Below are 27,294 nucleotides of genomic sequence, written 5' to 3' on the forward strand. Positions count from 1 at the left end.
AGGAGAAATCCCATTTTCTGCCCCATCGCCGTACCTCCTTGATGAACGTTGCATCCTTACCCCATACAAAGACCACATGCTTAACAGAGCTGGTCTCTTTCGCTCTATGGGGCCTTGGGCAGATCCCACTTGACTCAGATGGCTTGAGGCGTGGGAGTGGGGGCTTATTCGCTTTTGATCAGATGTATGGCATCGCCAACCGGTCCCTCCTGCCCCAGATGAGTGCACAGGCACATGCACATTTCAAATTTGGCTCCTGCAAATGGGTTAAGCCTAAGCTGCTGTGACTGACCACTCAGGCCAGCGATGGAGACAAAATTCAAAAGGCAGTAGGAACCGGAGTGAAACAAACGCACTTAAAATTCCCAGGAACGCTCCTGTCTTGTTAGGCGGTGGGCTCTTTAGGGCAGGGGCGGTGCCTCAGTACAATAGGCCCCGATCCTGCTTTCAGCTGCCACAGCGCTACTAATCATGGAACGGCTTTTGCTTTGCTCAGCCGAAGTTCGTGATGGCGGACACGCAGCCGTCTGCAGAGGGCTGGCACGTGGCTGACACACATCCCCTGCACTTGGGACGCGACGGACCCAAGAGCTCAGCTCCTGTTTTAGATACCTTCACAAGCGGCCAGATTTTCCAGCGTGCACTGAACAAGGGTCACGTGGAGCCGAGGCCTAGGGGGGGCTCTCTGCCCTGGGGGGAGTTTCACTCTCCAGGAAGGCAGAGCAGACCCATTGCTCTAGCTAGTTTCAGACGCAGGCGTGTGATTCGAAGCAGAGCGCCCGGGGAAGGAAATTAACAGGCATTTGGGAAATAAAAGTCAACTTTATTTCTCATCAAAACAGAATTGGCAACAAAGTCACAACAATCAGCATTTTCACCCCCACTTGGGAGGAAACCCATCCGAAAACAATAACTTACACAGAATGACGGCTCTGCGACCGGTCCTTCACCACAGCGACAGGCGGGGCTGTCAGCTCCACACACTAGTCACTCCAGGGAAAGCAAGAGTGGGAAGGAGGGAACGGCTGCCGACCGGCAAAGCTCAGACAGTGGGCATTTCACAGTGACCTGCACGAGTGTGAAATGCTGTGGCACATCTGGATAAAGCTACAGACATCTGCTTCACCCCTCCCCCCGCCCCTCCAAAGTCTCACACACTGCAGTCTCCCATCCCTCCCTATTGGCATACGGGGTCTGGCCAACTTCACAAACCCAAATAGATACTGCTGTCCAGAGCTTACCCTGTGCAAGCCTGCCAGCAGGGCAAGCACGTCACCTCGCACACGGGCGTGGGAAAGAGAAGCCGGCTTGAAGGAGCAGGGGCAGCCCATCTCAAACAGTGCTAACCGTCTTGAGTTCACAGCGCATCAGCTGCTAGAATGTGCAGTGCTACAGTGAGGGAAGAGAGGTCCCACGCTTGTGAAAAGGGATTGCCTCTAGCCAGAGAAAAGGAGACACCCACACTGCATTGCAAGAGCAAGGGGTGTGTGTGTGTGTGTGTGTAAAAAAATAAAATAAAAAATACACAAACATAGGGCTGTTTGTACACAAACCTTGCTTTACAATGGAGTGTATATATTATACACATACGTATTACACACGTGCATTGTACCCCAAGGGTGCGTGTACATCGTCCTTGCTTTACAATGCAGCATGTAGAACACACGCGATATCCTGCACCGTGTAATGCTTTCCAAAAAAAAGGAACGTGACCAGAGAAGATCTGCCCCCGGGCAGAAAAAGTGAGTCGTAAGTTTCAATTGCTCTATGCCTGGTTCTAAGTGGACATCACCCCAGAAGCATTTGCCCTCTTTGCAGTCTCTCTTGCAGCAGCCGGCAAGTCCGGCTGATTTCGTTTGTGTTTCTAGCTAATTGAAATATTGACAACAATTAAGAAAGACCCTGAAAATCCCCACCCAGTTTGACTCCTGCAATGAATGGCTGGTTCTGGTGTGGAGTCCACAGTGGAGCTGCTCACAGCCCTCCTGGGTGGACTCAAGAGGCAAATGGTCCCTCTGTCTTTGGCAAGAGGAGGGAAACTCACCCACGTGCAGAGGTTCTAGCATTAGGCTGATGCACCACCTACGACCCGCTTCAGAACAGAGGGAGGTAAGTGGGACATAGGCCTCGTTGAGGGTGAATTTACCCTCAGGGCCTCTCGACCTACCAAGAACAGACATGGGACACTGAGCAAAACAGACCCAAAACGACGGGCACAAAGAAAAAGGCCTCGTTCAGAAAGCATCACACAGTGTATGCTCCCCACCTCCAGCACACACCGCCTGCATCCTAGGACCTCAGAGCAAGGGCTATTTCGGAGACAAGACTTTTCAGCAGCACAGAGGACAGGGTGCCTGACATGGGAGGGACATAGGTAACGCGGGGGCTGAAACCTGGGACACTTGAGAGAGGGGACGGAGGTGGGTGGGGCGAGCGGATGAGGCTGGTTTCAGGACGAAGCCAGGTACAAGTAGCAAGAGGTGAAGAGAGCAGCCTCCAGGTTTGCTTCACAGTTTCGAACCTCCGTGCGTGGCTAGGGCGGCCTGGTGCCAGGAGCGGGAGGGACACACGTTCTGGGGAGGTTTCACCCTTTAGCTCTCTGCACACATGGTACAGACCCCCCCCCCTCCCCCACCGCGCTGAGCAGAAGAAGGGGAGCCAGAGTTGCACACGCCATGAACCATGAGGGCACAGGATATGTGCAAGACAAACGCGCCCAGGTTGCTGCAGCCTGCCACCCCCAGACAAGACCTGCTTCTACTGGGCACTTCCAAGCCCTGAACTGGAGACCCCTGTCAGCAGTGCAGGGGATCACGTCCACAGGGGCTCTCCCCCAGGCCCTGACAGCAGGCGCTTCCGGCCCAAACTCTACTGCCCGGGCAGAGACGCTCACACCCAGCGCACGGCCCGACTGGGGTGCATCTGCAGGGCTGAGCACTGAGCAAGAGGCCGTGGGCTTCAGGTTACCCTACCCGGACAAGCGCCTGCCCGCCCTTTGAGGCAGGGGCTGTGCAGAACAGCCCCACAGACTGGGGCATCCCACCCGTGCCCCCATCTCCCTCCATCCCCAGCCCAAAGACGTTCAGTGCAGCAGAGCTCTGGAGAGCAGGAGCAGGGGACACTCGGCCAAGAAGAAATGTAGTGTGGTGGCCATGGCAGCAGCATGGGGCTGGGGGAATTTGTGCCCTTGGCCCTCCCCACCAGGCCCCGTGGGAAACTGCCAGTGCCCGGCGGGATGGCTCTCAGCCTTACATCAACACACGCAGAGAGGCCACGCCGGGCCATGGGGGCAGGGAGAAGAGAGACGCACGTTCGTGGGAGCCGGGTAAGCCCGCCGGCAGAGCGCCCTTTGGTACGAGGCAAGGCCCTTCCCTTCCCCTCAGCAGCCCCAGGCCCGGCAGCTCCGTTCTCTGCTGTCCATTGCACTAGTCACCAGCCTCAGGACGGGCGTGCGCGGCACAGAGGGGGCAGCAGCCAGCGAGGGAGGGAGGGAGCTCAGTCTGATTTCGTTACACGCTAACACTATAAAGGCACGTCCGCTTCACGGCAGCGCAGGAGTCCTGCTGTGGAGTTCGGCCCCGGCCGGCGGCCCGGCTGACAGGCCCCAGGACGGCTCCTGCCGGGCAGTATCCATGGGAACACTGGGCATGGCGGAGGCGGTTCTTCGTTACATGGGGAAGGGGCTGAGCAGTTCGGTGTCTAACGGCCCCGGGGAGAGTGGGGGGAGGAGCCCCCTGGGCCCATCGCTCCAGGGGGCCCAGAGTATTTCCCGACGGACCCCAAACCCACGGTGAAGTCAGGCTCCCCTGCAGTGCGGCACGTCCCTGGCAGGGCGTGGGGAGCGCAGCCCCGTCAGGTCATGTAGCGGGTGATGGCTCTCAGCGCGTACAGCAGGGCCGCCTGCATCCGGGCCTCCAGCAGGAGCAGGTTCATGTGCACCTGGAACAGAAGGAGAGGGTGCTCAGGGGGAGACGTGCAGCGACATTGGGGCCTGCCAGCTCCCCTTCCTGCCACGAAACGGGAACGCGAGGGGAAGTTGGGATCCATCAGGGCCCGGGGAGAGCCTAGGACAGCAAACGGATGGAGGATCCCCTCTCCCCCCGGTGTAGGGCTGCACAATGGTCCTGGTGCTTGGGGCGGCCACTTTGGAGAGGGGCGGCACGTCCAGCTGTTCGGCGGCAAGTCCCTCACTCCTGCTCGGAGCGAAGAACCTTCCGCCGAATGGCCGCCGCAGATCGCGATCGCGGCTTTTTTTGTTTTGGTTTTTTTTGGTTTGGCTGCTTGGGGCGGCCAAAACCCTGGAGCCGGCCCTGACTGGGTCAGGCTGGGCACTGACTGGACAGAGGGCTCACTGCCAGGATCTGGGGAGATCTTCCAGCAGGGATCCTCCCCCCCATGCCAGTGCCACAACAGTGAGGGTAGGATGAGCACAGTGGCCTGGGCCAGTGGTAGCCCACTGGGGGCTCCAAGCAGGAATCGTTTCAGGGTCCCGTCCCCCCCCCCCCGACTAATAATTAACAGGGGGCCCCCACTGAGCTGCTTGGGGCCCTAGCAATTGCTGAGCGCTGGCCCTCCCTGGGACCACCGTGGCCGTGACAAGCTGCTCCGCTTTGCTCAGTCGCTCCCCTCATTAAGCGAGGAGACCACCTCAGTGCCTAGCCCTGCTCCTGGTGTCAGGGTTGCCCCCACGCCAGGGCAGTGAGGGGACGCACCTTCTCGGAGTGCTTGAAGTGTCTCCAGAAGTGGGTGTACATCCGCCTGGTGGCTTTCTCTGGGTAGCAGGCCACGGTTTTGATGTAGACTTTCAAGCTGCGCTCCAGGAGCTGGTTCACCTCCCCGTAGTCATAGTCGTCGTATCTAGGAGGGGAGGGGAGAATCCACATTACCCTGAGAGGAGACCAGGGCCACAGGGTCTCAGCCCAGCTCCTCCTCCCTTCCTTCCCTCCCCCTCCGGCAGCCCTGGCGCCTGAACTCCCCTCCCCATCACAACGGGTCTGCGTCCCGACCGCAGGGACAGGGCCTAGGAGCGAGATGACCCCAGCAGGCCATCCACACACAACTGTGCCCAGAGTAACTGGACCAAGACCACCAGCTTACTGCAGATGGGCAGGGCTTTGGTCACAGCTGCCCATTGGCTGGATTCGAACCAGGCCCCAAAGCCTGTTCCCAGGGACCCTCCGGTAAAAGCTCAGCTGGAGTATCTAGACAACAGGCCTGGGGCAACCAAGGAAAGAGGGGAGAGGAGAAGTGGGTGTGTCTGAAGGCACCATGGGCTCAGCGGCTCCCCAGTTCCCTACCTGATGCCGAAGACGCAGTGAATGTAATTCCAGATGGCCCTGCGGAGCATGGTGGTGTCCACCCCGCTGTGCATGGCAATGGTGTTGTAGGTCAGGTTGTAGACGACCTGGAACTTCTCATCCAGCAACTGCCCCATGTCAGGGTACAGGCGGTTAATCAGCGAGTAGCCGTGGTCTTCCCAGGTGTAATCCTGCCAGGAGAAGGATGCTGGGACAGAGGCTCCAAGACCCCGACGGGAGCAAAGGGCCTGGCCCAGTACCCCATCCACAGGAGTGGGAGTCTCTCCGTGGGCTTGGGGTCAGGCCTCCAGAGAAAACATGAGCTTGGGGCATAGGACACAGCTCCCCAGAAAGGGACCGGCTGGTGATGGCTAACCCAGGGCCAGGCCCACAGACCGTTGCCAGCCCCAAGTATGGCCCCACAGTTCTCAACGGGATCAGAGGCCCCTCAGACTGTCCTGCTGCTCCTGCCCTGCTCTGGCTCCACGTCTCTCCCCTCCCCGCGGCCGCCGGGCAGCTGTATCAGGGGAGCGCTGCCCGCAGGAGGTACCTGAGCTCGGAAGGTGGGTGGGGCCTGCTCTCCTTTCCTCGTGAAATCCTTGTATCCAAACTCCGGATCCTCCACGAAGCACAGGACGTTGGGAGGCAGAGCGTGCTCAGCAATGTCGACTGGATGGGACACAAAAGCCCACAGGGACGTTAGCGCCTATCGCTGCCCCGCGGCAAAGAGCCACCCAAGAAACCCCAGAGCCACCTCCCACGTTACTCCACAGCTGAGTCACCGGCACAGTCCTCTGCAGAGCAAACCTGCTGCCGTGATCTGCCCTAATGGGAGGTGCAATTAACGCACACCGCACTGTTCACCGATTACCCGTGAGATAATTACATCCGACAGCAGGAATCTGTGACAGCCCTTCCCCGCTCAGGGAGCGGAGCCAGTGTGGAGGGAGCTGCTGGCAGTCCCCCCAGGGACGATTCCTCCCCCCTCTCCCGACAGCATCTGAGCATCATGCACCAGCACCATAGCAGAGAGGCCTTGTCCTTCCCACCCCCCAAGCTAAGCCAGTGACAGGCTATGGCCCATGCAGAAGAGCCACCGAGCCCCTTTGGACCTGGCTGGGACGTGTGCCTCTGCCTCTCGCCCGCCCCATCCTCCCTCCTCACCCGAAGGGGCCACAAGCAAGCTCTCCGTCTTCTCCAGCTCGAAGCGGGTTTCCATCTCCTCCTGTGTGACCCCCTCCTCCTCCAGCTGGCACTCCTGAAGCAGCTTCATCCTCGCCATCAGCACCTCCACCTCCTGCATGGCATCTTTGCCCTGGGCACGGGGAGAGAGCGAGCGGGCAGGGTCAGCACCAACAGCGGTTGGGAGAGGGATGCAGCCAACTTCATTCCAAGCACAAAACACCCCCTTTATCGAGGTGCGGAGAGGAGCCCTTGGAGGGACCACACGCCTGTTATCCAGAGCAATCAGCTGCTGGCAATGGGACGTTCTCTGGGGCTTCGTTCATCCCTACGGTGTGATGCCAAGCTGGCACTGTGCCCAACACTATTCAGGTACGACCCGGGGCCCTGTGCCTCTATCTATTGTGGGCTAGATTCTGTGCTGCACCCCTAAGGAGACACTGCAGAGAAGGCACAGCCCAAGGGAAGGGGCAAGTCACCTTTACACCTCCCAGATTGGACTCCAGGGCCTGGTGCAGCCACCAGTGTCACTTAGAGCAGCCCTGAGGCTGCTCTAATGTATGGTTTGCCTCCCCAGGCTGCCTATGGGTTGCGGAACCACCCTGAATAGCTGCAATGCAAAAGGTTCGAGCAACTTCTCCATCTTCTCACTAAGCCCCACTCCCAATCCACCCCTACACTGGGGTCTGTGAGGAAGGCCCGGTGGATGGCAGCCCTTGGATGCTCCTTGGGGCTGTAAGAGGCCATAAAGAAGCCACATCCGCAGAGCAGGCGTTGCAGCTGGGTCAGAGGCAGTTTGGGCGTTAGCCTGCTGCAATCTCAGCAGGAAGGGGGGTGCACCTGCTCTCCTGGGGTTTGGTTGGGGAAGGGTTTGCAGGGCTGCAGATTTAACCCCCTCCCTGGTAGTCGTTCGCACCAGGCTCCGGAACTAACTGCCGTGACCAGCACATGGAAAGCCTGGTAGCTGACTGGCCGAGCTCCAAACCCATCCACCCCATGACGGGACCACCAGGCAGCACCAGGAAACCCTTCCAGATTTTTCATGTCATAACTGCCTGGACCAGTCCCACTGTTTCAGGGGTCTGGAGGCAATGAACAGCGTGTTACCGAATGGAAGAACCCAGAGCAATTCCCAGGATGTCAAGCTCCAGGCCGGCGTGCTGAGATCGGGGAGGGGTGGGAGGAGAGAAGACCGACCCCTTCCCTAACCCCTAGCGTTCTGCAACCTCCATCCCAGCTCTTCCACGGCTGGGTGGGCGGCTCTACTGGACACCAGCTACGCATGGACAGGAGGGAAGCTCGAGGGCCCCCGACTTACGCTGGAGCCGCTCACTCCGTCCTCGGAGGCTGGGCTGCTGTCGCAGCTGCGTGGCGAAGGTGGCTGGAAGGCATGCCCCCCCTCCTGGTCGGTCTCCAGGTTGATGCCGCAGCCGAACACGAAGGAGGCGAGCGAGTGGTAGTGCGTGAGGAGCACCAGGGCCTGGATGAGCTCTGCCAGGGACCAGCTGTTCTCGCCTGTCTTCAGGAGGGCCTGAAATGCGCGCACACACATTCCCTGGTCAGCTCTTCCCCAGAGGGGACACATGCGGCGAGTATATCCCCCTCCCCCAACAGACCCAGTGCGGGGCAGGTAGAGGGGAGCAGGGCAGAGACCACGGCCAATCCTCAGCCCCCTTGTGCCCCATGCCTGTGTCAGCACCTCTGGTCGCAGAATCACAAAGGGGAGGAGGAAGGAGGGCAACAGGAAGGGCCTTCAGAAGGGTGGTGCCCCCCCTCATTCCTCCCCACAAGCCAGGAAACGCAGCTGCTCGCTCAGCTGAAGGAGAGCCCAGAGCCATAGGCTCCCCTCCCGCACTGCTCTGCATTCTTCAGTTCAGGGCGGCGCATCCCAGGTACGAGCAAGACACCAAGCTCCCCTTTCCCCCCTTCACTGCTGGGCCACAGAAGAGGGACAAGCAGCCCCTCAGGTTGCTTATTGCTGGGCATACACCACAGCTCCCCTTGCACTCACCTCTATGTGCTCCTTGGTGATGAGCCAGGGCCGGTGAGCCAGGATCTTGTTGATTTCGTTGAGGTTCCTCAGTTTCTGGGGGGCACAGTGCAGGCCTTGTAGCCAGCCCGGGTTCCCGCCCACCTTCAGGAACTCCGCCACGTGGAAGCCAACCAGGTAGGAACACTGGTGCCTGGCCGCTGCCTGGGGGTGAGGGCAGAGGAGACAGCGACTATGGTAAGGACCTTTGAGATGGGAGAGAGCACATCACCTAGCCGGTTCTCCCCCGACCCAGGTCAGCCCAGGGCATTTCCCTTCTGCACAGTCTCCAGGGCCGCGTGCCCCCAAGCCTGGGATGTGGGATGGATTGGGGGACACGGACACACCTCAGTTGTTCTCCAGCTTCTCAGCTGTCTTTCTAATGAGAGGAAAAGTTGGTCTCTAGCTGCTCTGCTTTAGAAAACCTTCCAAACGTGATCCAAGCGTAACTGATCCGGGGGAATCTGCCGAGAGCCTGAAAGGACAGCGCTGAGGTACGAACTGCCCCGTTCTTTTCACTGGGTGCCAACTCGGATGCCCACACTACTTTGCACGCCAACACCGTTAATGATGGGAGTGCTCAAAGCAGGGCAGATCAGATGAGGAAGATCCCCACCAGCGTTGTCCTGAGCAAGGGCTGTTCCTCAAGGGCTAGCCAGGGGCTGGGGTGGGTAGGTGTATCCGTGACCATGGAGAGGCCTTTAGCAAGAGGATGGGGCTGCAGGGAGAATGAAATTTGTTTTCCTGAGGGCGGGCTCAGCTTTCACGAATTTGGGAACGACGCACAAGTGCTTTGGCCAGTGGAGTCTTTACATGGACTTAAGCCAGGGCAGTTCTGATGCTTCCCCCGTCTCTTTCCCCACCCCAAGAGACCCCAGCCGGGGCCCGATCGATCTCACTCTTAGCAAGTTGTTCCTGATATGCAGCCCCAGATTTACCGCTGCTCAGTTCTACCCCGCTACTCCAATTCCACGCCCTAAAGCGCTATGAACTGTTCTCCTACAAGCATTCAGATACTCATCCGTTCCCAACCCTCCCCCACGGCACCCTGGCCCACAGGACCCGAGCGCCTGCCTCCCACCAGAGGCGCTTACCATGATGGCGATGTAGTGGCGCTTGTGGTAAGGCAAGGGCCCATCCAGGCGCAGCAGCAGGTACTGTGTCTTCCAGAAGCTGGCCAGGTACTCCGGGTGCAGCCCCATCACCATGGTGATGTTATCCACCCTCCCGGCAGAGACGAAGGCCTCAATGAAGAGCTGCCGCTGGGCCCGCTCCGTGCCCTCCTGCAGGATCTGCGGGGAGAGAGAGAGAGACGCTGAGAATCATAGAATCATAGAATCATAGAATATCAGAGTTGGAAGGGACCTCAAGAGGTCATCTAGTCCAACCCCCTGCTCAAAGCAGGACCAATTCCCAGCTAAATCATCCCAGCCAGGGCTTTGTCAAGCCGGGCCTTAAAAACCTCCAAGGAAGGAGACTCCACCACCTCCCTAGGTAACGCATTCCAGTGTAATGCAGCTGCCCCAGGAGGCTCCCATCCCCATTTATCGTGGGTCACAATGGGGGTCAGGCAGGCAACTGCCCCGACCCAAGTGCTAACAGCACAAGCTTCCCAGCTAACCATCCAGGCCCGTCCCCCGAGGTCACCGCTCGCATCAGGGTCATTTCAACACACCGATTGCCCCCTAACCCTCCAGCCGCCCCACTGCCGGCAGGGGCAGGAGTTCGGGAGGTCTGGGCTACAGGGAACAATGGCTTTGTTTTGGGGCTCTTCAGTAACAAGCATGGAGAACAATGCTCTGCACACAGTAATACCACTTAGCTCTTAGAGAGCGCTAGGGATTACATAGGCAGCTCCTTTTATCTACAGGCCTAGAGGCACGTTACAGTTCTCAGGCCACAAAGCCCCCCAGGAGGTCAGGACCAGTCACCCCCATATCAGACAAGAGGGTAAGCTAAGTGCCTAGAGTCCTGCCGAGTCAGCCGTGGCAATGCTGGGAAAAGACCCTATAAAGCCGGGAGGAACTAATACCCTTCTATTGCAAGCTCCCTGGGGCACGGACTCTCTTGGTATGTTTGTACCGCACCTAGTGTAACGAGGGCCTGGTCCAGGGCTGTGGTTTCTAGGTTCAATACAAACATGGACTAATTATAGCCAAAGGCAGCCGAGGCCGAGGGCAGAGCCAGGCCCCGGGAACTGCTGAGCTCAGGCACCCATGCTTTGCGCCCTGGAGCAAGCCTGTTGCCCAGCTCGCCTCTCTGCAGTCCCTGGCGCAGCGAACGCCCTGCAGAGCCAGTCTCATCTTCCTAGGGCTGTCAGCACTGGCTGCGCTCGATCGTTAACAGCGCAATTGCCCCACCTCTCCGGGCTCCCCAGGGCTTTGGGGAGGAACCAATAGAAACCCAGCTTGAGAAGGGCTCGATCTGTTTCCTGCAGCAGGCCTGGCGCCCCGCCAGCTGATGCAACAGATCTGTTTGTTCGAGCTACCCTCCGCATGCCGTCTCCTCCCCCGCCACACCCCCCAGCACACGGCCCGCCGGGTTACAATGGGTTACAACAACAAGAGAGCCCTGATAAGGAGTGGCGGGTGCCCAGCTCCACACCCTGACGTCAGTGGTAGAAGAAACTGTCCGTGCAACCAGCCCGGGAAGGAACACAGCGATACGGCTGCTGGCCAGCCAGGGCTCGACAGGTCTGCTGGGAGGTGCCAGTGTTGAATCAGGAGGAGGTGGCTACCTGCCCAGAGGGCATCAGAACCGGAGCAATTCTCAGTCTCATAGCAGGGGGATTAGGAGTTGTTTAATCACCGTCCTTGGGCCCCCGCCCCGGGCTAGAAAGGCGGATGATGCAATCGGATGGGCTGCAATTAGCTCATTGTTTGTGAGCAGTGCGGTGAAGGTCGCTGGACAAATCAAGCGATGACGACAGCAGAGTGATACGGAAAGCCCCTGTCTTGCTGCACGGAGCCAAGGGAAGCAAGCGCCCAGCTCTTCCGAAGGGCCCGCGAGCGCACCCAGGGGCCAGGCAGCCCCTTTGCCTACAGCAGTAGTTCTCAACCGGGGGCCCCTAGGGGGTCTCGAACAGGTTTCATGGGGGCCTCCAAGCAGGGCCAGCATTATACTCACTGGGGCCTAGGGCAGAAAGCCAAAGCCCCGCCACATGGGGCTGAAGCCCGGGGCCCTGAGCCTCCCCATCTGAAGCCTGAGCAATGTAGGTTTGTGGGGGGCCCTGTGGAATGGGGCCCTGGGCAACTGCTCTGCTTGCTAACCCCTAACACCAGCCCTGGCTTTTAAATGCAGAAAACCAGATGTTGGGGCACAGCTGGGCTGTGGAGTTTTTAGAACATATTGGGGGGGGCCTCAGAAAGAAAGAGGTTGAGAAGCCCTGGCCAAGAGGATATCGACAAGCCCCCCACCCCCCAACTGGGCACAGAGTCACCTGACTGGAGCGACGCCTTGCTGCGCCTGCCATCTGGGGATCAAGGGACACAGCCCTGTTTCTACACAAGGCTCAGAGGAGCAGTGAATGCAGGGGGAGGCCACGAGAGAAATCCGGGTCACAACTCAGACCCCTGCCCAGCCACTAGACTGTGGCGTTTCCCCTGGACGTTTCTGACCAAGATCCCCCCTCCTGTGGCCTCCTCACATGGGGGGCGGGGAAGAGAAGAAATCTTTCTTCCCTGGCACAGGAGCCTAGGCAGGTCTCCAGCTTTTTGGAGAAGCCCCGTGCAGCCTGCTGAGAGCCAGAGGCCATGGAGGCCAGCACTCTTCCGCTCCGAGCACACAGCCAGACCTCTATCCCCAGGCAGGTGGCAAGCAAGAGCCTCTTCCTCCCGGCCTGCCCGGGGTTTGCTGTCACAATGGGGCCCTCTTGTGCCACGCACAAGGGCTGTGCCTTGCTGCTTCCTCACCACCTGTACCCGACTCTCGCCATCCCACATGCTGGAGCAGCTCGCTCATGAGCGCGACAGGCCATGGTGGGACGGGTGGGCAGAAAGCGAATGAAGGGGAATCTCATACCACCTCCCCGCAACGGCTCCCATTCCAATCTATGGGGCAGCCGGGTATTCCCACTGGCACTGATCCACAAGGACACACTCCTTCCCATCCCTCTTCCATGCTGCTCAGCTGGTTGGGGTGCGAGGTGGATCAAACAGAGATCCTCCCCCACACACTAAGTAGTCAGACAGTTCGCTACCACCATAGCTCTCCCACCCTGGCAAACAGGGGCTGGAAATCAGACCCCCAGCCTCCCCTGCGGCCCCAGCCCCAGAGAGTCGGGAACACATCTGCCCCCAGGAGCCTCAGAAAGAAATCAATTTGCCCCCGTATCCTACCTCCTCCACGGGGATGAAGGAACTTGGGCCTCTTCCCAGCTGCCGGGGGATTTTTATTCCTCTGTCCTAGGAAAGAAAAAAAAAAAAAGGAATCGACTTTAAGACATTGCTCAGTGTGGTGCTGAAAGAAATCGGGGCCGTCCCAGTCCTGCCAGGGTGAGAGCTGCTTGCCTTCTCTCCAGAGGAGGGACAAATCAGAGCTGGTGTCACGCCTCCCTCCAGGTGAAGGCAGTGGGACAGGAAGGGGTGACTCATGCAGTTACCTCATCAGACAAGTCCCCAGAGTAGCCAGGTATCCGGAGCTGCTCTGTCTGTGCACCCTCCTCCAAACAAGCCTGCAGCAATTCCTCAAGTGGGTTTGCATCAGGCACACCTCCATATGAGCCACCCACCCACATGATGCCTCTGGCCAGGAGGCGGAAGATAACCTTTTAAATGTGACAGAATTGCTTCAAGGGATATCCCTTAGCAGGGCTGGGGCGTCTAACAGGCACTTGTGCTGCCTGATGAAATAGCATGGCTCTGTTACATAGAAAGCTTTGCTTCACACAGCTAGTCTGACATCAGGACAGCTTCTATTGCATTTCACTTTCCAGTGAACTGGAGGGTTGTTTTTTTTTAAGCCGGGTTTAAACCCCCACTCCCCCGATTTTCGGATACACAAAAGGGAATGTAAAGGTGGAAGGGCCAGTTCAGCTGGGGGCTGGAGATTTAGTGCCAAGTTATGGGACCCATGAGTACGCAAATGAAAAGAGCAGAATGGCATTACAAGATGCCCATTGCTCACTTGAGATGTCCAGTGGTTTTAATTATTTATGTGGTGTTGGGTCTTACGGTACCTGGAGCACCCTGCGGAGGGTGGGGGGAGGGAAATCAAGGCACTGAGACATGATAGCATAGACAGCTTTAACATGGGTTCAAACGCACCCACAGAACTGCTCATGTCTGGGCTGGCAGCGGGTGGCACTGCGACCTGGCACGCGGGGTCACAACACCACTCAGGTTTGGCACCTGCCATTGATGGCGGGATCTGTGCCTGGCGAGTTTCGCCATCAATCTTTGCCAACAAGCGGGGAGAACACACGTATGTTGCTTGTGAATTATGTGGGCCGGGGCTTAGGGAAGCATGTCTCACTCAGCGAGAGTGAGGGTGGTTTAAGTTGTTTGGAGGAGGGTTTGGGTGTGAGCACCGAATGCACATGAATATAGATTCCCCATCCAAATGGGCTAGAAGCCCTTGATGTAACAAGGAACATACCAGAAAATGAATCCCCCCCAAACATAACCGAAGAACAGTTAGAGTGAGACAGCCAACAACCGCAAGCCAGGCAATGCAGAAGCCCAAATTCCCCACCCTAATGCCCTGAAGGTCACCCTGGGGCCATACTCTGAGGCCACAGGGCTCTCACAGACAATGCCCAGGCAGCTAGCTTTGAATGGTGCTTATGCCCAAATAAATCTGTTAGTCTTTAAGGTGCCACCAGACTCCTTGTTGTTTTGGGGGATGCTTTAGGTATTCAAGAACCACGGGTGTGAATGCTTTTGCAGGGGGAGGAGCAAGGAGGAAGAGGGTGGGATGCATAGCTGCAGAGGGCACTGGTATATTCCAAACAAATGCTTCTCCTCAGTCCCTAAAGCTGCTTTTCAGGAGGGGATCCCTCCAGGTAAATGCTCCGGGGACCGCTGCCTTTGCCCTCCAGGGGTGTGTGTGGGAGGGGTAGGTGTTTGAGAGCAGGATCAGGATGGGCCATTCAGCACCTAGTGGCTACTGGAGTGACACTCACTCCACAAGGTCCCAAACTGTACACAGACATCACCTCTCAAATGCAGCCACTTCTGGGGTGGAGTACAGTATGCCACACAGAGCATAGGGAAGAAAGGGAGAACAAACAAGCCTTGAGCAAAAACTCTTGGGCAAAGCCCTTCAACTTTTGCAAAGATCTTTAAGCCCCGATTTCAAGCGGACAGAAACTCAGGTTCAGGTCTCTTCCCTCACACAGTCAACTGCACTGTACCCAATTGTTTCTTTTGGAGGGCAAAGACCCCGAGATCTGAAACTGCGGCTCAAGGCTCTCTACCAAGGGGAACGCATCCCGGGCACATAGGGGGACTGTCCCCACCTTGTTGCACAGAGCCGTTCCAAAAGCTTGGTGCACTCGCTCCAGAATTAAGCCACAAACTTCTCTATTTGGTGTAAAGCTCCACCGGGTTGCAGCCACTTGTGCCCCTGGGTTGAACTCACGGTGACAGCAGGCCAGCTGCGGTTGGGAGGGGATTTAAAATGTCAAAGGCAGTTTTCTGAAGCTGGAGGAGAGCGAGGGCACTGGGAAAGGGCGAGGGAGAAGCAAAGACCTAGAGATGTCGAGGAGAAGGGCTCATTTAAAGCTGCCTCACTCGTAACACGCTGACTAACTCTCTGCGCTATGGTACTTCTGTTCCCATGCTTCTCTCTTTTGTATTTCACTCAGTTCAGCCGGTGAAACTAGACTTGCTCATTTCGCTTTCACACAAGAGCATCTTATTCGTGTACCAATTTTCAAAACCTAGGGGGAAATGCATTGCTTGGATCACAATAGCGCCTGGAGGTACCAGCCGAAATCAGAGCTCCAGACCAGGTGAGGGGTAGCCCCTACCCCAAAGTGCTCACAGTCTAAGAGGATGGAGGAAAGGGGGTATGGGGAGTATTTTACAGGTGGGGAACTGATCAGTGAAGACTGTCCACAAACTCTGGATTCCCAGAGCCTTAACCAACAGAGAAATATTTTTCCTTGAAACCCAAACTTTGACTGCGAGTTCCCTGAGGAGGGAACCACCTTGTACCAGGAGTCGGCATAGCACTTAGCAAGGAACTGATCCGCTCCATGGTAAAGTCACCCCAAATTCCTACCGCTCCATGTTGCCTTTGGAACCACAGCTTCAAATCTCTATCTTCAGCCTCTAAAAGGTAAAACTGCTTTAAGGCCAGGGCATAAAAACAAACACATCAGAAATCACAGAAATGTTGGGCTGGAGGAGTCCATCCCGCGCACCCCCCCGCGCTGATGCAGGGCCAAGGATCGATCAGGTGCTTGTCCAACCTGTCCTGAAGGACGGGGATTCCACAACCTCCCTAGGTAACCTGCTCCTGCACTGAACAATCCGTACAGCAGAGCATGATCGGCAGACAACACGCTCAGTGGAGAACAGGCACAAAGGATCATAGAATTAGAAGGGACCCTAAGGGCCACGAATCTAACCCCCAATCAGGTCCTATCAACACACGGAACATGGCCCCCCCACCCTCCAAACAGTTCAAATGCACGTGGGCCACGCACATGACATTTCCTACTTGTTAAGACCATTTGAGAGCGACACACCAGGCCTAGCTAGAAGGGGGATGCGACAGAATCAAAGGGTTCATGAGCTTCCACCTCCAGACATAGGCGGACTGCTAGCGGACACTGCACAGGATGGACCCAAGCCAAGCCCTGGCCGAGAGACACATGCCAGGTGCTTTTGCAGGCTAACCTTTGCCCTCCCTCACAAGTAACAGCTCAGAGGGACTCAGGGCAGTTTCCCAGTGAAGTCCAATGACAAGAGCAGGCATAGAGCATCTAGAGGAGGAAGCAGACAGGCCGGGTCAAGAGGGAACTAGCCCACATTGTGACACCTAATTGAACCAGGTTGCTGGTTTTCACCAGACATTCAAGTCAGCCAATCACACCAGGCTGTCACCCCAGCCTACCCGGGTTACTAAAGTTCATGGTGATGTTACCTGCTGCGGGCAGCAATCTTGCCTAGCAGACTCTAGGATTAAAACCCAAGACTGGAGAACCTGCATTAGCCAAGGGTATGGGCTGGAGGGGTAAAGGGCCATGTCACACAGGCACTTGGGATAGCTAGAGCCAGCTTTAAAAGAGACCCGCGGAAGTGATGGGGAAGGTGGAAGAGAGGGGAACTGGACTGGTTTGCTTTTTTCCTTTATAGTGGACACACTGCAAGAGAAAAATAAATCCTGCTAATTTTTCCCCACATTGGAAATTCACCTCTCGTCTACCCTTGAGGTTCTATGGGACCAGAGAACTCATGGAGTTCCCCAGCTTTCAGTCCCTTGTGCCGTGGGAGCAGAAGATAAGATTTTATTCAGAAATGATTAAAATGTGAGGAGAGGGCATAGATAAGTGGGAACCCCCACCACTGGGTAACTCCAATGCCCAGGGAACATTTGGGAAAAAGGCGGTCTGGTAAAGATTCAACATCCCTGCCTGTTCTCTAAAGGGGACAGTTCACAAAACTCCTCTCTTAACACACACACACCTCTGCGGCAACACTGGCCAACTCTGATATTTCTACGGCAAACTGCACACAGAAAAAACCATTAGTCACACACCACCCCAGTCAGGCACCTTTAGACAAAGCAAGCAGAACGAAGCAAGGGTGTAAACACGCCCTGGGCAATAAACCCCACTACTGCAAATGCCAATCAGCAAGAGTCTCTCCTGCCCTCCACCGAAGAGCAAAGGGTTGCTCCCAAGCACTGCTTGGCCAGCTTTGGGTTTATTTCTAGAGGAAGCACAGGTTCTCATGAAGGGCTTGAGTCTGTTTGGGAGGCAGACTGCGTGTCCCAAGAGGGCTCTGCCACAGTCCTGCTGGGTGCCCTCGGGCAAGTCACTTCACTGTTGTGCCTCAGTTTCCCCATCTTTAAAATGGGGATGAGGACACTGACCTTTGTAAAGCACTTCAAGATTGACTGATGAAAAGCACTACTGAAGAGCTATGTGAGATTATTATCCAGCCCTTCATGTTTATCATTCAACCATGTATTCCTGTCAATTTACATTTCTTTCCATGTAGTCACCCAATTTCTGCTGAAGTTCATTACACTCCGTTCCTCCAGCTCACCTGTAAGCTCACTCACCATTCTTCAGACCTTTCAGAACTCCTTTACTTTTCTTACACCATTTCCTCCAAGGGAGGGGCTGATACTGGGGATTTTTGCACTGGTGTAGCTGTAACAGCATAAGCCACCCCAGTATAAGTCACACCAGTCTAGCCCAACCGGGGCAGTTACACCGGTGCAAAAGTCCCAGTGCAAACAAGTCCTTAAGTTATCCCTTCTTTCCCTTTGCCTGAATTCAGCAAAGTACATAATCCCATGCAGAACTTTGAACAGGTTAATAGACCTGTTGATTTCCGTGGACTGCTTCGGGATTTAAAGTTAAATGCATGCTCAAGTGCTTCACTGAAACTAAGGCCTTAGTTCTGATCTGCCCCACATCCTCAAACAGATTATGCTTATAAACTGTAGCTGGCTGAAGTACTCTACCCATATCTCCTCTCCAATCATCTGGTCTCAGGAGGAACCTATAATATCAATTTCTCAGCCATCTACAACCCCTCAATGCCTCTTCTGATCTTTTGTTGATCAATAGCTATGTACCACCGTGACAGGTGCATTAGATATTTCTCATAGACAGATGTCCTCGACAGACTAGCTCTTTTAAAGAACAAAAAAAACCCTGTCCACTTTGGTCATGGAAACCAAGCCTGGTAGCAACACGCAGGTGCAAGGTGGTTGTAGTTAGCATAGTTCTGATCCAACGTGGCCAGTATGACTGAATAGTTCTGGGAGATTAGAACATAAGAACGGCCATACTGGGTCAGACCAACGGTCCATCTAGACCAGTATCCTGTCTTCTGACAGGTGCCCCAGAGAGAATGATCAGAACAGGGAATCATCGAGTGATCCATCCCCTGTCGCCCATTCCCAGCTTCTGGCAAAAAGTGGCTAGGGACACCATCCCTGCCCATCCTGGCTAATAGGCTTATGACCCTGGGACTTTTTTTTTATTATTAATTATTATTATTATTATTATTCTAACTGATGCAATGAGCCCACAGGGAAACAGATGCCACCTAGTGATCTCTGCCAATCCTGGCTCTTCAAGAATCCAAGGAGGCCAAGTTTACACCAGTCCATTCCAGGGTATGGGTTGCCACATGCCCAAGGAGGAGTCTGGCAGGAGCTCATGTTTGCAGCAAAGCAAGAGTGCCAATCAAATTACAGCACTTCCTTGACAAACAGGAAGTTACATGGTCGGGCTGGCATGTCTCACTCTCCTCGCAGGAAGGAATGTTGGCAGTTTTCTGAAGGCCCGGAGCACCACTAGCTGCACATCAGCAGCTGGAGACAGACAAGTTAAGAAGGGCAATGGGGGAAGAGGGCTGATCAGTGTCTCTATGGTCCAAAGGACAACTGGGCTAGTCAGAGGCAACCAAAGAGAGTTAGTCAGACCTCCAAATCCCACTGAATTCCAGGGGAGTTGGGCACCTGATCCCCGAGGTTCCCATGGAAAATCCCAGCAAAAACAGAAACACACAGCAAGCCCCTGCCCTTCCCAGCACGATCCTCAAAACAAACTCACTCAGGCAAAAAGAGAAGGGGAAAGAGCAAAGGACACCCTGAGGAAGTATTAATCCCCACTGTAGTCACCCAAGAGCCCAGCAGAGACGCTCTGTGCACCCCCTTTCCCCTGCCCAGAAGCAATCCGCTCTGGATGTATTCCTCAGCTGTAGGTCAAAAGCCTTTATATACAGTAGATCTGCTCCAGTGACCCCACCTCCAAGAAGCATCCCACTAAATACACTTTGGCATCACCCATTGATGACCAACCTGTCCTAGGCAGCTAATGTTTCCTTTGCCACTTAAGACCCCATCTTCCAAAATCACCTTTACTCTATTCCCAATTCCCTCCTGCGGCCCAGCCAGCCAGACTACCCAATTCGCCATCTCCTCCGCCACACCCCCCTTTGCAGACCCCCAATTCAGTCCCGATACTCCCTTCAGCAGCAGTTCCCCTCTGGGCTGCCTGTCCCTTCTTCCTTCCCTATTTACAAGGCTGCCTCTGCACCTGGCTGCTGTGTGTTACAAACAAACGAGCAGGTTTCCTGTGATGCAATTCCCCCTGCATGTTTCACCCCAGGAGGTGTTGACACCCAGTCAGAGGTGCCAGATGGCTCTTCAAAAGGAGAACATTCTGATAGCATGAAACAAAATACCTTGAAGAACCAATGGGTAATCAGCTGTACTTATTTTAGCTACTCTCCACCAGTGATGTCAGCACAATTCTCTTCTACCCTCCCCCCTTTATTAGTCACCTGTGATGTTGCATTGTAGTCATTGTTCAGACATGCTGAGCATGGAGATTTGTTCGTTTCACTGCAGATCTTGTGTTTATTAATTTGGTGCATTATGGTTCCCTTTGGCCAGTTAATGCTCACACCACCCTCTAATGCATTACCCCCGTTCAACAAAAAGGGAAGCTGAGGCACGGTGCCACCTTCCTGATTCGCCTGAGGCCACAACAGCTTATGCCAGGTCTCCTGATTTCCAGAGGCCTGTGCTTTAACGACTTGGGGGCACAGATGAGTTCCATCCTCCACTGAAAGATCTGGCATCGGCTGCTCCGGCAGACAGGACACCCAGCAAACAAGCGCTAATGGTCTGACTGGGGGTGGGAACTCTGGTGCCACCTGGTGAACTGTGGGGTGTCTGCCCTGCCAAAGCTTAGCGAGGTCCTGGCAAGGAGCGTGCCTGAGAAGGACACCAAAAGATTAAGCAAACAGAATTACTGCCTGTACCAGAAAACCAGTTTATTATCTATGGTCTGTTTACACAAAAAAGGGATCCCAACACATTTCAAAGCCAACTACCATCTATACAGGCAAATGAACAGCATCCCGACGGAAACTGGAGAGGAGGGAGCAGCGATAGGAAAGTCAGAGCTAATCTACACTAGAAATGCTACATCCACGCAGCTGCTGTAGCACATGTGGTGAAGACACTCTGCTGACAGGAAGGAGCTCCCCTGTTGGCATAATAAATCCACCTCCACAAGCTATGTTAGTGGGTGAGCTCTCCCATCCAAATCGGTGCTTAGGTGGATGTAACTTATGTCTCTCAGGGGGGTGGGGGGGAGCTTATTCACACCCCAGAGCAATGCAAGTTATACCGAAGTCAGGGGTAGACCTGGCCTCAGACATAGTGATGAATTGGATGGAACATTAGACAATCTCTTGACACTTTTTTGTGAAGGGGTGAGGAAGTGTCCTTGCTGTATCCCAGCTCTGGTTATTGCACTCCGCCTCCCTAAAAATTCCCCACTTGCCATTTCAACTGGTTACAGTATTCTTCAGTTGTAGGCCTGAGCCACTACCTAACATCAGTGTGCAACCCAGAGCTGGCTGCATCTCCATGGTGGGTGAAGTGAAACCCTACAGATCCTGTACCCACTACGCCAGCATGTTTGGGCAGCCTAGTTCCTGTCCATGAATCTCAATGCACTTCTCAAAATGAAAGGTTCTCTAAAAGTGCAGATCATTGTATTGGGACTAAAGAATTTCATGATGGCTTCACCGTCTTTGAGGAAGCACAGAACTCAACCCCTCCTACGCTTAACAGTTGAGACGAAAGGGCATCTCTTTTGGGTGAGCAGTGCATGGCCTAAGACAGACAGCTAAGCAGTTCTGATCCCAGCCTGCAGAGATCAGTGTTACACTAACAGTTTCACTGCGTCTCATTCATTGCTACGTATTCATTATTTAAACCTTCCTAGACAGCTTTTCCTATCTTGCGTCCTCACATCATGTGGGATTTTTTTTTATATAGGTTCTTCATTGCCGCCCAGTGGTTTCCAGCTGCATTCCCTTTCTAGGATCAACACTCTACTTATTACTTAAAAGCGACAGCGTATTAATTTGGGGACAAAACACCACAGCTTCTGAGTGGGAGTCCCAATTCCTCTATGTCTGGAGTAGAACTGATTGGGGTGGGGCGGGGGAAATGCAAAAATATCCAGAGGAAAGTGTCATTTTTTATAAAATAATATTTTCTCCCCCATTTAAATTGTCAACATTCTGAAATTGGAAAGATTTCAGCCCGTCATGTCATGTATTTGGTTGAAAGACCGAGAAAACGTGGCAAGGTTTTTGCTGAAGCTTTGGAATTTCCAGAGTTTTGAACGGCTCTAGTGTTGGCGCACTGGCCTTCAGGCAAGGAAGATGCTAGCCTCTAGAGGAGAAGGGATGTGATGGGCCACCCATGGGACTGACAGATTCAGAGTTGCATTAGTATTGTTAAGACGAAGCATCCTCTAGTAATTAAACCACATGCCTGAACATACAGACTCCTGGGTTCCATTCCTGCCTCTGTCACCAGCTTGCTCTGCTGTCTTGGGGGAAATCAGGATAGCCCCAGTTCCTCGGATTCCCTCCAACATCCTCATCCGCAGAAAAGGGTAATACCTTGCAGGGATGTGTGTGAGACGAATCAGTGGTTCTCAAGCCTCTATATTGGTGACCACTTTCACACAGCAAGCATAGGAGTGCGACACCCCCCCCCCATAAATTAAAAAACACGTTTTTTATATTGAACACCATTATAAATGCTGGAGGTGAAGTGGGGCTTGGGGGTGGAGGCTGACAGCTCACGACCCCCCCACGTAATACCCTCTGTGACCCCCTGAGGGGTCATGACGACCAGTTTGAGAACCCCTCTGTAGTGTAGTTGTAGCCTTGTGGGTTCCAAGATATTAGCGAGACCAGCTGGGTGAGAGAATCTCTTTTATAGGACCAACTTCTGTTGGTGAGAGCTTTCAAGCCATACAGCTCTTCTTCAGGTCTGGGAAAGGTATTCCAAGTGTCACAGCTAAATGCGAGATGGAACAGATTGTTTAGTGTAACTAGTTAACACACATTCCAAGGAACCATTCATGGTAAACTCTGGATTTATGGCTTATTACAACAATCTGTAACCCACTAACCCCCCTCTTTTTTCCTATGACTGCAGAGGTGTTAATGGACCGCTCTAAATTGAATGGTCCCTTACAATATGTGCAAACTACTTCTGCTAAACAATCTGTGCCATCTTGCATTTAGCTGTGATACTGACCAGACCTGAAGAAGAGCTCTGTATAAGCTTGAAAGCTTGTCTCTCTCACCAACAGAAGTTGGTCCAGTAAAAGATTATCTCACCCACCTTGTCTCTCTCATAAAGCTCATGCTCCAATACGTCTGTTAGTCTATAAGGTGCCACAGGACTCTTTGCCGCTTGTCTCTCTGGTGTTTCTAAAGCCCTTTGCAACCCCTGACCCCACCCCCTTTTCCATTAATGTCCCCTCTCTCTTCACTTTTCTTCCCACTTAGCTCATCCCCCTCCTACCTAACCTAGCTTAAAAGACAAAACCCATGGAATTAACATACAATTTGCTGCCATGACATTGTTCGCTCTGCTTGTGTGTCTACCTCTTCCCCCCACCCTGGGTCTGTCTAGTATATTTACACTGGAAATGCTTCCGGAGAAGGACTGTCTGCAACTCTGTACAGCGCCTAGCACAATGGCTGATCCTTAGGCACTGCGCAATTAACAGGATTAATAATAAAATCTTAGAAGCACCAACTACAGAGCACTTCAGGCTCTGACACGGTGATTGCCCCTCTATGCCACTCTCAAATCCCAAACCCATTTGTGGACTAGCACCAAATTCCGAACTCCTCCATAAATGAAAATCTATTTTGAATACTCCCTAGTGGAGGTCAGGGAAGAGAAAGCTTGTATTCTTGCCCACCCCCATCCAGGTCTACATGAGACACAAACGTTTTCTGCACAATGAAGTTCTGTTCACAAGAGGATTCAGTTCTGTCATCTTCAAAAACAAGCACAGTGCCTGAAAATAACCAAGGTCTCTATGTAACTACTGGACCTTACTAGTGTGCCAAGAATCACTGGACGGGCACTTGGGAAACTTGGATATTGTGCCATCTATTCCCTACTCTGGCACCAACCTGCTGGGCAGCTTTGGTTAAACCTCTACCCCTTTCTATGCCTCAGTTTCCCCTCCCAGCTTCTGTAATCTTTTTAGGCTATTATTCCTGCACGCAGAGCTTGTCTCAAACTACTGAGCCCCCAAGGTGCCCAGATGGGGCCAAACAGTTAAGAGTGCATGGAAACCAAGTCGAGAAACTGCACAGGGCCCATCAACCCGTTCTATTCTGTTTGCCCTTCTTATCTGCACCTGCCTCTTCCCCATGTAACAAAAGATTATTTTAATGTACTTCTCTCCTCAGACAACAGAGAGCTGGTCCCCCCCCTTTTCACCCACCCGAAGTTTCTCAGGGCCCTCAAACCCAACCCCACCCCCTCCTCAAGAAAGCTTTTAGTTACTGTATGGTCCTCAGCACCCCGCAAGGCACAAGCCACATTTTAACTTCTTGGGAGCACTTCCAAACAGGCGGTCCCCACCGCCTTAGCAAAAGGGAGCGAAGTGCATGTGGAGGGCTCTGCCTGCATGCACTTGGGCCCACTGAATGTGGACACTGAAGATGGCAGCTGTGCCTTCAGATCATAAAATTCCCTGCCCAAGAGCCAAGCGGGTAAATATTATGAAAGGGCCATTTGGAACCCAAGGAGGTTGAGAATCCCGATTTAGAATTTAACCATTTAGAGTCAAAGGAGGTTTCTGTAACCCAGGGGAGATTACTCATCTCCTTCACATCTTTGAAGGAGGGAAAACGATGGGGGAGGGAGGGAGATCCTTTTCTTAAACTGGAGTTAAGGCTGGAGGCTAAAGAAAACCTTAATGAGCCCTGCCAGGCTTTTCAGAGTGACCCAGGTGTATTAAAGCCAGGACATTCAAAAGAATACAAATAAAATAATAAAACATGGAACTGGGGTCGGGAAAACTTCTTTGGGAAGGGAAGGTATAGTTAGTTAGTTGCTTTTTAATTCTGCTTCTACTCTCAGAAGTCAGGAAGAGTGATTCTTAAAAGTGGTCTCAATCCCCCTGATCTGTTGCCACCTTGGCTAACCACCCATTCCCCGACCCTCCTAACATGAGACTTCTTGGTTAGCCCCTTTGGGGCATGTCTGTACTTGCGCCCTCTTCGCCAAACAGCAAGTCAAATGGAAACTTTGATTTGCCTCCAAAGAACGAGAGATGTCGAGAGAGAGACACAGACCTCAGCTCGCTACACAGGCAAGACACTGCAAAGCTGTTTGCCCGTCGGATCTAGGATTCATCACGGCAGGTAGCGCGCTCATATTCGTCACTGGTATGGCAACCTCACGCCCCTCTTGCATCCCCAGTCCACTAGCTGATGCAACTGGGCTAAAACCATGTCAGAATCGTTACCGAATCCCTTACGCAACCAGGCTGGATCTGGAGCGCCCCCCTCCCCAAATCACGAAGACTGGAAAAGTAAACAGCTCCTAAGTTACAGCTCAGGGCAGCAGAAGAGAGGACGACACTGGAAAGTGATCGCGAAGGCCCTCCCCCGCTCCCGGAAAAAAAAAAGAAGCAAGAAAAGACGGGCTATTCCCCCTTCCATTACCTCTTTAGTCCTCAGATCACCACATTGCTCGCAGGGTAAATAGCCCTTGATGCCCGTGCCGCCGCAGCAATCGGAGCCTGCAACAATCATGGTGCTGTTCGGGCTGGCGGCACTCGGCGGGGTGGGGGGAGACGCGCTGCGCTCGGGGCTCGCTCCGCGGCTCTGGTTATCTGTCCGGAGGGTGAAGGTGCATAGCGGATCCGGCAGCCCGCGGAGGCGTCAGCAGCAGCAGCGGCGGGTCGGTGTCCCGGGGTTCTACGGTCGAACGTCCGAACGCTGCAGGGTTCTGGAACGTCCGGGCGCATCAGCGTTCTAGAGCACCCCGGGGCTCAGCAACCCACCCGACCAGCCCAGCAGAACCCGCGGGAGCGCACGTAGTACTGACCCGCGGCTCGGGCGCGCCCCCCCCAGCTGCTCTCTCATAAAGCTATAGGCGGGCGGAACGGCGGCCCACGGGCCCAATCGCTTTACAGGAGGAGGAGCCATGACTCAGCCCCCTAAACTTCTCCTCCAATAGGAAAGGACAGAGCCGCGTGGGATTTTGGGAATGCTAGTTTCAACCGCTGTTTACTGCTTTGGGGCAGAGCAGACCTCCGTGGCTGAGAATTGGGTGCAAGTGTTGCGGGTAGTGAGGGCTGAACGCTGCCATTTGAATGCAACAAAGACACGCGTGGGGTTGTACCGCCCTCATCACGGGATTTCTTAGTTTTCTTTGGAGAAATATACTGAGATAAATCTTGATCCTCCTGGAGGGGGAGGGGGGGAATTGGAGTGGATGAGAGGTTAGAGAGGAACAAGGAAGGGGAAAAAGCCCTTACCACTGAAAGTATTTATAAAAGGTCCCTCTCGCAAGGTGCAGCCATCTTCCTGAGATCAAAATCTAGCCACCTACCTATGTACAGAGCTTAAAGTGGTTTGAAAAAAAGTGTGTGTGGGAGGGGTGTCATAAGCAGTGTTGGTAAAACTGCTTGATGTGACCTGAATTGATTTTTAAAGATTTTTTTTGGCCTGATCTGTGACCCCTTGTAACCATCCCCGCGTTTTGAGCATCCACCACATCCCCCCTCTAAGATTGATGGAGCTATCTAAAGATAACACATACGAACGGCCATACTGGGTCAGACCAGAGGTTCATCTAGCCCAGTATCCTGTCTTCCAACAGGGGCCAATGCCAGGTGCCCAGGGGTGGCGCATGAACTGCTGGCTGGGGGAAGCTAGCCCTCAGCCCTGCCTCTTCCACCCAAGGTCCCGCCCTTTCTACACCCCCTGGAACCCAGAGCCCCTCTGCCGCAGCCACCGGCCCCTGCCCCAGGTTGGCTAGTGCCCGCAGCCCCCCCCCCCCAGCCCTGGAGGGCCAGGAGGGTGAGCGCTGCAGCCCCCTAGCCTCGGGAAGGCCAGTGGCACCACCAAAATGGCGCCCTGGGGGTGAAGTGTGAGCGGGGCCATGCCTGGCTGTTTGGGGAGGCACAGTCTCCCCTACCCGCTGCCCATGCAGGTGCCCCAGAGGGAATGAACAGAACAGGGAATCATCAAGTGATCCAGCTCCTGTCGCCCATTCCCAGTTTCTGGCAAAACACAATCTGAATCCACATGTTAAAGGCTAATACACGAAATCTGAGCCTTAGCCAAATAAACCTGCCAACCACAGAGACGAAAATCAAAACAAACTCTAAATAAATAAAGGAAACAACTTTAAACAAACATTAAGAGCCCAACTCCTCTCTCCAATGCACGGGTGTAATTCAGCCACATTTAGGGTCAGCAATTTTGTGGAAGTCACAAACAAGCCAGGTTCCTAGTCTGAAGGCCTGACTGGCCTTTAGGTGGGGACACAAAATAGCTTGATCAACAAATTTTTTTCAATGGTACATTTTTCTTGGATGGTGCAAAACCACCAATCAGGAGAAAAACAACACAGGGCTAAAGAGAGCTGATGACGGGGGTTCAAAGATTAGCTCTCTTTAAAGAACATTTGTTCCCTGCAGATTCAGAGGGCTGACCCTGGATCACAAACTCCCACAAGGAGATTAACATTCACACATACCGGGCCTGATTCTCCTCTCACATCAGTTTACACCAGCGT

The 27,294-nt window shown here is 54.2% G+C and overlaps 1 protein-coding gene across 4 annotated transcripts; it reads right to left on the reverse strand.

Annotated features, from left to right (window-relative positions):
• Positions 1-802: 802 nt before the first annotated feature.
• SESN2 (sestrin 2) lies at positions 803-25,658 on the reverse strand. Of its 4 annotated transcripts, none has more exons than XM_005286138.5 (10): positions 25,212-25,658; positions 12,846-12,911; positions 9,603-9,800; positions 8,491-8,673; positions 7,798-8,010; positions 6,462-6,612; positions 5,848-5,966; positions 5,298-5,488; positions 4,713-4,857; positions 803-3,939 (listed from the first exon to the last, which is right to left on the reverse strand). In XM_005286138.5, exons 1-10 carry the CDS (start codon positions 25,299-25,301, stop codon positions 3,853-3,855), a joined length of 1,443 nt encoding a protein of 480 aa, XP_005286195.1. In that variant the 5' UTR covers positions 25,302-25,658; the 3' UTR covers positions 803-3,852. The 4 variants fall into 4 exon arrangements, with proteins under 4 accessions (XP_005286195.1, XP_065433202.1, XP_042713220.1 ...); XM_065577130.1 differs by lacking the exon at positions 25,212-25,658 and adding an exon at positions 13,109-13,258; XM_042857286.2 differs by lacking the exon at positions 7,798-8,010 and having other exon boundaries at positions 25,212-25,605.
• Between the last annotated feature and the right edge of the window lie 1,636 nt (positions 25,659-27,294).

Source organism: Chrysemys picta, chromosome 23 (genome assembly GCF_011386835.1).
Source record: "Chrysemys picta bellii isolate R12L10 chromosome 23, ASM1138683v2, whole genome shotgun sequence".
NCBI lineage: Eukaryota > Metazoa > Chordata > Testudines > Emydidae > Chrysemys > Chrysemys picta.